The sequence below is a fragment of the Peromyscus leucopus genome, chromosome 4 (assembly GCF_004664715.2).
Source record: "Peromyscus leucopus breed LL Stock chromosome 4, UCI_PerLeu_2.1, whole genome shotgun sequence".
Lineage (NCBI taxonomy): Eukaryota > Metazoa > Chordata > Mammalia > Rodentia > Cricetidae > Peromyscus > Peromyscus leucopus.
This window is the reverse complement of record NC_051066.1, coordinates 128279266-128289945: the sequence shown is the minus strand read 5'-3', so window position 1 is coordinate 128289945 and position 10680 is coordinate 128279266. Positions and strand designations below refer to the sequence as shown.

General features: G+C 44.9%; 1 protein-coding gene across 1 annotated transcript; it reads right to left on the bottom strand.

Moving 5' to 3' along the window:
• Nucleotides 1-1187: 1187 nt before the first annotated feature.
• Defb118 (defensin beta 118) lies at nt 1188-6717 on the bottom strand. Its single transcript, XM_028887505.2, has 2 exons — nt 6631-6717; nt 1188-1640 (listed from the first exon to the last, which is right to left on the bottom strand). Exons 1-2 carry the CDS (start codon nt 6686-6688, stop codon nt 1321-1323), a joined length of 378 nt encoding a protein of 125 aa, XP_028743338.1. The 5' UTR covers nt 6689-6717; the 3' UTR covers nt 1188-1320.
• Nucleotides 6718-10680: the final 3963 nt, after the last annotated feature.

Genomic DNA, 10680 nt, shown 5'->3' with positions numbered 1-10680 from the left:
CTGTGGCCAATGCCATGCCGTCGGCTTTGGTATAGCTTGTTCTCGGGAGCTGGCTGTGGTCCAACCTGTATTCGACTGCTTCTTAGGAAGTCTCAGAAGTGTGCCTCCAGGTAGCCCTTCCGCCATTGCTGACTTCCCTGGAATGCTAAGCTTGCTCACTCTCTGTGATGTCCCTTTACCTTTGTTTTCCTCCTGAGTTTAGAGCTGTTTTTTTTGTTGGTCCTGCTCCCCCCCCCCCCCCCCCCCCCCCCCCCGTTATCCATGGAGTTTCATTTTCTGTTAGCTGGCCCTTGTAGTCCTCTGGGGTTACTTCTCTCTTCTGAGAATTAAAACCTCTCTGCTTTCTTCAGAAAAGGCTGAAACATGGCTGTAGATGAAATGTCATCATCTACAGCCATGATGACAAGTAAACTCCCTGGAACATTTTCAAGTTTCCTTGTTGCTCAGTGGGAAGTTTCTTGAGTGAACTCATCTCTGAAAGCAAGTAGTCCCTGGTGGCATTATGCTTTGTAATGACATCCTAGTGGCCTCTGGGTTCACCAGTGCATACACACACACACACACACACACACACACACACACACACACACACACACAGAGTCATCAACCCATATCTGTAACCAACACAATTCGTCCAAGCTACATAGGCGCAACACTTTGCTCTGGTTGCTGGCCCCATGTCTGCTCAGTGTGGCACACTCGTATGTAGGGAAAGTCCTGAGAGTCCCTTCCATGCTACCCCTTGTCCCCTCATACGACAGAGCCAATGATCTGGAGAAAGTGCCCGCTCCAGATTTATGTCTGGAGTCAGGAAGACTATAGGTCTAATCTTCTCAGTGAAAATAGTCTTGGATTAAGAGCACTTGAGTTTCATCTCTCCAGTCCCTGAAGCAAGCTTTGACATCCTAACAGCTAATGTCATAAATGCAAAGATTTAGGATTTTGATTTTGTTGTTGACGTTGCTTTCATCTGAAGGGAAACTAATACCTGGGAGCTATTCCACAAACTCTCGTCAGGAAGACAGAAGACAGAAGGAAACCCCAGGGTGGAAATTAATTCTTCCTCAAGCGCTTCAGCTTGCAGAGAGATCACCAGCAAATAAGAAACACGGGGGAAATTCGGTCGTCCAGAACCATCCCTGAACATGTCAGGAGCGTCAAAGACTTCACCGCTGGAAACATTTGGATGCTTTACACAGTGGTTCTTTATCTAGAATAATAGAATCATGGGGAGTGAGTGGGGCTCATGGGTATTTCAGTGCCTTAGATATACAACATAGTCTGTCACTCTTGGGACACGAGCGAGTGACATCTGAGAAGTCATGAGCTCTCAGACTCCAGAGACAGAGCTCTCCAGCCGCCTCTCAGGCCTGTTCTTTCCTCACCTCTTACATCCACGTATTCTGAATCAATCTCTGTGTTAAGTACATCCATGAACTCTGAGTTTAGATCGTACTCCATTGTCGTGGTTTCCTCCGTCGTCCAGCTGACCCTGACCGAGGCCTTTGGCTTGTTGGCCCTGATGATCGGAACGCAGCAGACTCGGTGATTTTTACATGTGTCCTGTATCGTTTCTCCATCTTCGCAGTTTTTCCTGCAGTTCCCCGAACTGTTCAAGCATTTTTTCTCACCACTGTAGGCTAAATAATCAAAGGGTAGACCAGTGATTTCAAGTTACTGCTGCTTGGGGGCTACATAGATCTGGCATTCCACAAATAACTCTAGGCCGCGTGGGAGGACTACAGCAGCTAGGCTCCTCGCTGCAGCCAGCATGTCGGGTTTCTTCTCAAAGTAGCTATTCCCGCCCATGTTTAGCTGTCAATCAAAGTGTGATCGATCACTCATCAATGAAAAAAAACTTACTTATAAGGCACTGGGGACAGCCACTACAAAGCTCCCCAGACCTGTGTCAAGCTACCCATATCAAAAACTCACCTGGGGCTGGTGAGATGACGCCACAGCACTTGCCTCTGAGCCTGATGGACCTGAGTTTGGCCCTCAGTCCTATCAATGGAGGGAGAGGCCTGACCGACTTCCACAGGTTTTTTTCTCGGACCTCCATGAATACACCGCGGCACACACACAAGTGCTCCCCGCCCCCCTCCCCGCCACCAATAAAAATAAGTAAATAAATACATAGAAACAATTCTATAAACAATTCACCTCATGACTGCAATTGCAATGTTATTGGCATGAGTCTAATTTCTTCGAACACATTCTACTTTAAAACTACATTCGTGGGCACATATCAAACACACTTGTGTTTTTAGAGACTAATAATGGAGTGGATAGCTGTGCCTCTACACCCCGACTGACAAACTGACCATTCACCGGAAGCTTAGACTAGTGCAGGGCTTCCTGTGAGGAGACTGTGCTGGGGCTGAACAGACTGGGGCTCTAGAACTCCAATGTGCTCCTGCGGGGCCCACAGAATTGCTGCTGGAATGCGGGTTCTGGCCCGGTAGGTGGGGCAGAGCATGTGTGCTCTTTTTCTAACAAAAATCTAGAGGGTGTCAATATTTCTAATCCGTAGACCACACCTATCTTAGGACATTGAAAACAAACATTGAAAAGTTCCATGGACTCAGCACCCCAATTCTGATTTCTGGCCAAATGCAATAAAATTAGGATTAAAAATCCTCACAGAAAATTTAGATGCTATTTTGTGTAAAATATTCCAGAAACTAGAAAACAAACCCACAAACAAACAAACAAACAAAAAAGCTATGTGATTTATTTTATGAGGCTTGTGATGTCTTTGTTCTAAAATGAGGAAGTTGTAGATCTACTTTCTTTATTAATACAGATTTAAACTTTTTTAAATGTATATCAACAATACATTAATATAGCACCATCAAGTAGGATTCAACCCTGGATGCAAATAGAGTTAATGTTAGAAAATCTACTAAAGAAACTACTTTTTTAGAATTAAGGTCACATAATTATCTGGATATAGAATGACAAGATAGATTCTTCTTAAATTTTTATCTTTTGTAGACTTAAGGAGGTAAGTCATACAATTATCTGGATACAGAGTGACAAGATAGATTTTTCTTAAATTTTTATTCTTTTGAGATAGGGTCTCACTATGTAGCTCTGGCTTGCCTAGAACTTGCTAATAGACCAGGCTGGCCTCGAACTCACAGAGATCCCATTTGCCTCTGCCTCCCAAATGCTAGGATTAAAGGAGTAAACCACAACCAGCTGGATTTTCCTTCATTTAGTGAAGTTTGTATATCAAATCCAAATCTGATGGAGAAACTTTAATTTCTATTGAAAATAGAAAAACAAAACATACTCTATTATCACTATTGTCCAAATAATAGTAAAGGGACGTGTTACTATTAAGAGGAAAGGGGAAAAAGTGTAAGAATTGGAAGTAGAGATAAAATCATTACACATGATTATAATATTTTAAAAAAACAAATAAACAATTGTAATTAATAACAGTTAAACCAGACAAAACTATTTACAAGAATTAACAGTATTGCCCTGCATGAACAGCAGTAGCAAATGCTCTTCACAGCTATGAGGAATCATTTCTTTCTTTCTTTCTTTCTTTCTTAATTAATTAATTAATCAATTAATTAATTTATTTATTTTTGGTGGTGGTAGTGGAGGACATGGTTTCAATATTTTGCCTTGGCTTGGAACTCATTGTGTAGACCAGGCTGGCTTCGAACTCACAGAGATCCACCTGCCTCTGCCTCCTGAGTGCTGGGATTAAAGGTGTGAGCCACCAAGCCCTGGCTCTGAGGCATTTTTTCTTAAATTAAGACTGCACACAACTTCTCTGTATGTTAGAACTCTAACCATAAAGATGTGATCTCTCTCCCATGGGACTCATTATTCCCCAATGTATTCACGCATTTAGTGTAATTCTGTTCAAATTCCAGTGGGAATTTTGGGAGGCTCAAGCATTTCACCTCAAATTTACAATAAAAATAATGACCAGTGGTGACAAAAGTTACATTTTTTCTTTAAAGAAAAACAAAAATCTGCCCATCTTGACCCCAACTCACTGTAAAGCCCTGGTATTTTGACACATATGGTATTGTCAGAAGGGTAACTAGCCCAAGCAGATGGACTAGCACACTCGGATGCATGCAGTAAGGACCCCCCAGATGAAGGGAGAAAGCGTGAACTGTTCCACATGCTGTGCTGGGGGAGCTAGCTCAGTCTTTAAGGAAAATAAAGTAGATTGATCACCATAACTGGTAGCTTAAAGGTCGGGGTGTGGAAAAAAAATTAAAATGTTAGAAAATAACGTCAGAGGATCCTTTTGGGTATAAGAATCAGGAGGTGCCTTTGGCAAAGCACTAGGCACCGTGCATGAGGCATGGTGTGATTGAACTTGTAAGATCAGAATTAAGTGTTTTTCTCTCTTGCAGAGGACTTGTCCTGTGCAAAGTTAATGTGCTGGGAGGTGACAGGTTGCAGACAGTACATCCAGTGGCTAGAGCCGACTAGGGTATAATAATCACAAATACAGGAAAAACGCTTGCCTGCATGCTACACCAGGCAAGGGACAGAAGCAGCCTGCTAACAGAGGGAGAAGCTGCTTTGGGTGACTTTCTGCATCTGTTGAAACACTGAACAACTGTTTGCAGAAGCAGACTGTATACCAGGCACTGTCCAAGATGCAAAAGATGGCAACCGGTAAAAAAACAAAACAGATTAAACTTGCCCTTCTCACGGGGAGTTCAGATTTTTTGGACCTTAATATGATAGTAGGAGAAGAATGTTAAAAATACTTGGTGTCTAATAATTAGCAGCAGATTGTGGGGGTAGGATGTATGTGATTAGCAGGGAAGTGGGGAGACTTTATTAAGAGGTCGTGAGAGAGGGAGTGTAATTAGGGGAGAGTATGTCAGGCAGAGGAAAGGCAAACACAAAGGGCCAGAAGCAGGCCGACCTTGAAGTTTTCCAAAACCCAGCAAGGTCACTATGGTGATTGTAAAATCAGTTAGGTGGAGGGTAAGAGGTTGAAGTCACAAGGGGAACTGAAGGTCCTGAGGGGAAGCCGTTTGCTTGTGTTGATCACTGGGGAATGCACGCAGGTTGAAATAACAGCGTGAGACACTTTTATCCACCAGAGGGGTAGAAATGACACCAGGTGAGGGAGGGATTGTAGTGATGGGCAAACCCTTGTAACCTGCCCTTGAAAGGCTATGAAGGTCCTCCTGTCACCAGGATGACTGTGTCCAGGACAACGAAGACTTCATACCTCCTTCCTTGTCCTGACTCTCACCTTCAAGAGTCTGGCAGAGGCACCCCAAGGTGTATCACACAAAGTTCCTTCTCTGACTGCGTGCCCTGAGTTTCTGGGGCCCGTGAACTGCTTTCTCAGAATCTCTCACGCCTCTCTCTTGTAGTCACGTTATCCCTATCAGAATGCAGAGCAGACACAACTGGTTCTCCTAAAGATCCCAAAGAACTGTCCCTGATTCTGTCTGCCACTCAACTGAGAGCCACTCAAGGCTCTGAAAGCCAGTGACTCCTGCTGGTGGTGTCCTGACAGGTGTAAAAAGGAGGAATTAGTGAAGTGAAGAAAAAAAAATAGTCAACTTACCTTTAACACGACCATTTCTCTTTCAGGACCTATCCTAGGTAAATCCTTGCCCATATAGGTATGTTTATACACCCCTGCTCATTGGTGGTGAAGGGATGTTCTAAATGCCTTTGTATAAATTCATAGTTTTTTGGTTTGGGGTTTTTTGTTTGTTTGTTTTTTGTTTTGTTTTGTTTGTTTTAGATATAGGTTTCACTATGTAGCTTTGGTTATACTGGAACTAATTATGCTATAGACGAGGCTGATCTGGAACTCACAGAGATCACCTGCCTCTGCCTCTGCCTCTGCCTCTGCCTCTGCCTCCCAAGAGCTGGCAGTAAAGGTGTGGACTACTATGCCCCACCATAGTTTTTATTACAATAGAATTTTTTAAATTTGTAAACAATGAGGCAGAACTCTAGGTGGCCACAAAATATTAAATGAAACAAGAATATTGTGTAGTCATGGGGATAGTATATTTAGTATTTTTATGTGGGTCACTTTCATGAGTTTACTGTTCTGAAATGTGCCTTGAGAGATCTGTACAAGAATAGAGGATGTGGGTTTTCTGGAGCAATAGGATCAGGGTTCCGGCCATGCCTTTGGGTAATCTTTTAAAAGCAGTAGTGATCACGCTCTGGACTTTCAGGGCACAGGGAAGAAGGAAGCCAGCTCTGTCATCCATGTGACAACTGGGCAGACATTTTGTTCACCAAATTCCAGACCATGAGAAGACAAAGGATCTTCTCAAAAGTGATAGCAAGACTTTTAAAAGGCCAAGATGCCATAGGGCTGTGGACTTTGGGAGGCGTTTTCTAGAGTTGCACAGGCCAGAAAGAGAAGGACATGGATGAAGGTCTAACCTTCCTCCTTTGATGGAAACATGCTCTGGGGGAACTGGCTGTGTAGGCTGCCCTGAGGATGGCCTGACCTAACTTCATCCCACCCTTGCCAGAGACAGTGTCAGTGAGGAAAATGTGGTGCTGGCTGTGTTAGGGAGAACAGCCATACGCTGGACCCCACAGGTCGGGCAGGGCCCATTAGACCTTCACTTTGGTCGATTCCCTGGGTTCTGTTACCTGGGATCACTTGGGGTAGAAGAGCAAGGGCAGGCAGAGCCAGCAGCAGAAGTCTCATGCTTCTTGGGAAGTAGTAGGTGGTAGAGCCAGGCATCCAGAACACTGGGTACAGTGGGAATCTCATCAAGTTTTATTGGGTTTTCCGTAGTGGGGGCAGAGGGATGTGCATTGAGCCAGAGAGAGATGTGAAAGTGTATCCAAGCAAAACGTCAGCCCCTTGGCTGGTGTGGGGCTTGAGCTTCTGGAACAGGTCCTGAGAGCACATGGGAAGCCTGTGAGTCACAGGCCTTGAGGACATGTCTGGAGAGGAAGAACTCACACTAGGACTCTGTCCTCAGCATCTCCAGCTCTCTTGGTGCCCCACCCCTTGCTCACAGTCCCCCTCACACTAGTCTAAGTCTGCTTTCAAGATCTCTCCTCCAGCCAGGTGTGGTGGCATACATCTTTAGTCCTAGCACTTGGGAGGCACAGGCAGGCAGATCTCTGAGTTCAAGGCCAGCCTGGTCTACAGAGAAAGTTCTAGGACAGCCTGGGCTACACAGAGAAACCCTGTCTCGAACCTTTTACCCCCTCAAAAAGATCTCTCCTTATCAGTGTCCCTCTACATAGACTGTGAGGTTGCTATGGATAGGGACAGAGACCCTGAGGCACAAAGCATGCGCTCAGTGGAGGTTTATGGGCACAAAAGGTAATGAACATGTGTTCACATAGAAACTGAAGTGCTCACTTACATTCCAACAGGGAAAGTGACTCATAATAGAGTTGACTTGCAATAGAGTGTGGGGAATTCAATGTATAGTGTGACTCAAGAGATGGCCATACAAAGTTATCCATTGTTGCTGAGAATGCTCCCTCTGAAAGGCACTCACAGTGGCTTTGGATGTTACTGTTGACAAGGGTACCATGAGGGCACTGGGCATTATCTGCAAAGACCCCAGGATCTAGATATGCCTTTGGGATACAGAAAACTCATCTAGTCTTCGAGGTAGCCTAGTCCCACAGGCCTTTAGTCACTTCCACTATGGCTCTGTGTTAACCTACAAAGCTGTGGAGGTGGAGGCTGGGTTTGTGTTGCTCTTGGTTTTGAAGATGGTGTTGAACTTCCTGCCAATGGAAGAGTGGTAAGTGGGCAGTTCATTGACACTATAATTAATTCAGTTGTGACCTTGGTGGCTTGAAATTGAATTACAGAAGCAAATGCTTTGAGTCCAAACCGAATCTGGCCACCTCAATGGTTTTGGTAGAAAAGCTGGCCACAGAGACTATGAGGTAAGACACTGTTTAAACTTAATGCAGCCCCCAGAAAACCCTGGCACACTCAGGACTGGGATCTCCCAGCAGGAGTAGGGATCATAGGATCATGAGGACCACAATTGTTAAAAATCAGACTCCAGATTTAACAAAAATATTTTTATTTTTACTTATTACCTGGATTTTGAGTGTCTGGGTTAGTGCACAAGGGTGCAGTGCTCGAGGAAGCCAGAAGAGGGCATCAACTCTGGAGCTGGAGTTACAGGTGATGGGTGGCAGGGTCTGGGAACTGTGGTCTCTTTGAAGAGCAGCAAGTGCTCCTAACTGCCTAGCCATCTCTTCAAGCCCCAGACTTCAGATTTAATTGTGCAGCTTGGAGGGACTTGAGGCTAGCTCAGTCCACAAAGCACGAGACTCTTAATTCTGTGGTTTGTGGAACGTCTGCATAAGCGTTCCACACCAACTGTTTGATCATGTGAAAACCAAAGCTTTGATGAAGCATGAGACCCTGACACGCAGCAGGTATGTGGAGTCAAATGAAATGGAGAATTTGCAATCTTTATGGTCTAGAAGCCAGTTAGTTTGCCTGAGAGCTTTCCTCCTGGCTGCCTGACCTAAGATCAGCCTTGTAAACTGATGATTATTCTCTTAGACCCGTTCCAATAGTCCATAGGGCTGCTGGACCACACTGGGGTCAGACCATCAGAGCTGAGCATGCTTACCTGTGAGGGTGGCAAAGCCTGGCCTTGGAAGACAGACTTCTGTGTCAGAAGAGCTTGCTCATTTCTTTAAGCATGACCTGCAGGATATGTATGGGACCAGATTCTAGAGTCTGCTGGTGTTTTCTTTTTTGTAATAGTTTAAAATATTTGTTAATTCACTGTACTATTATTATTATTGTATGTACGCATCTGTGTATGAGAGAGAGAGAGAGAGAGAGAGAGAGAGAGAGAGAGAGAGAGAGAGAGAGAGAGAGTAGGTGTGGGGTGCATGTGTCTTGGTGCACACGTGAAGGTCTGAGACCACTTTGTGGAGTCAGTTTTCTCTTTCTCTCTTGCCATCTTTATTTGGGGTCCGGGGGTCAAACTCGGGTCCTTATCTTTGCCAGCAAGTTCATTTACCCATTGAGTGGTGCCACCAGCCTGAGTCTACTGATTTCCACCCTTCCCAATGTAAACAACAACAACCACATGGGCTTTGGAGTCAAGACCCATGAGAGTGAAACCCGGAGCAAAAGGGAGGCTTTTTTCTTTGTTCTGGTTCAGTTTTCAAGGGATCCATTCAGGTGTCTGGCGTGGTGTGTGGGTGGACGTGTACCTTCTGGAAATCCTTGGCTTCTGTTCTGCCACACCTCAGTGGTTGCTTAGGGAACTGGCCAGCAGGGGAGATGGTGCTTCCACAGAGACCATTTTAGCATTAGGTGGGGCCGGAGTTGACAATTGTTTCCTCTCTGAAAGTCCTCCGGCCTCTGTGATGAGGACTCCACGCCGGCCCACGGCACCATCTTAAACATCTCCCCACCTCACCTCCTTTTTACGTCTACAGATTTTAACAGGGTAACTCTAGCCTTCTCCATTTCGTTCCTGCTCGTCGTACTAGAATTTGACCTGAATGCTCAGCCTATCTCTATATGGCTATGGTCACCTTTAAATCCTTCATGACTATGTGTTTTGTTTGTTTGTTTTTTAAACCAGCGTCCTCTTTTGCCGTTTGAGGGTGGCATGGCAGCTGACTTCATACCATTGTCCATTCCCTCCCTAAGCCCTCCCTGCCAGTTTCTCTCAACTCCACGGCTGCTCTCTCCTGACGCTTTGCTAGCTTTGGGACGCCCCTTTTCAGGCATCTTCTGGGGAGACGTCGCTGGGTGTTTAGCTACATCCCTTTTCCCACCATAAGTGCCCACCTTGTGTTATTGCAGGTGCAGTTGTGGGGTGGGGATGCCAAATTTGCTTTTAGCAGTTTTCTAAAAGCCAGCCTCTCAGTGGAGAGGACAGATTCTAAGTCGGTGGATAAATTCAGTAACTTGATTTTTAGTCTTAGTTATTTTTTTTTTGTCCCTCCCCACAGCTTCAATATGCCTGTTTTCTGTAACAGCCATCCTAACTTAGGTTCCCAGCTGCAGTATGAGGGATCTGCCTACCCACCCCTTCCTTTCACGTTGATATCTGTCTTATTTTTGACATCAGCCATTTTAACAGGTGCCAGTGTGGTTTGAGTTGCATTTCTCTGCTGATTTGGGGCATTTGTCTGTTGAGACCCCTTTCCAGCTAAAATCCCCATTCACTCTTTTCTTTCTATAGAGTTCAGTCTTTTGTAGTCTGAATGCAAACACCTTCTGCCGGTCTGTAGCTTGTTACCTCAGGCTTCCGGTGGTTGCCTTGACCGTACAGAAGCCCTTGCGTTTCTTGTAATCCCCTCTGTCTATTTTTGCTTCTGTTTCCTGATATTTTGAGCAAAATTTAAAGCATTGTGGCTTAGACTAGGGACTGTGTTTTTTTCTACCATGCTTTCTGGTGGTCATTTTGTAGTTTCAGACTGATGCTTGATCTGTGTGGAGTTGGTCTTTGTAACTGATGTGAGGCAAAGGTCAAATTTTATTCTTAGGCATCGATCCATATCGTCTGTATCTTATGTCTCTATTTATTTGTATCTATCTCGGTTTTCCTGCATCAGTTATTAAAGAAACTCTCTCTCTCTCTCTCTCTCTCTCTCTCTCTCTCTCTCTCTCTCTCTCTCTCTCAGAGAGGACTGAACAGAAAGTCTCACACAAGCCACAAGCCACAAGCCAGGTGAGAGTTC

Coding starts and splice junctions, on each gene's coding strand:
- Defb118 (XM_028887505.2), bottom strand. CDS start 6,688: ATGAGACTTCTGCTGCTGGCTCTGCCTGCCCTTGCTCTTCTACCCCAA. Junction 1,641..6,630: donor TCTACCCCAAGTGATCCCAG/GTAACAGAACCC, acceptor TTGATTATTTAG/CCTACAGTGGTGAGAAAAAA.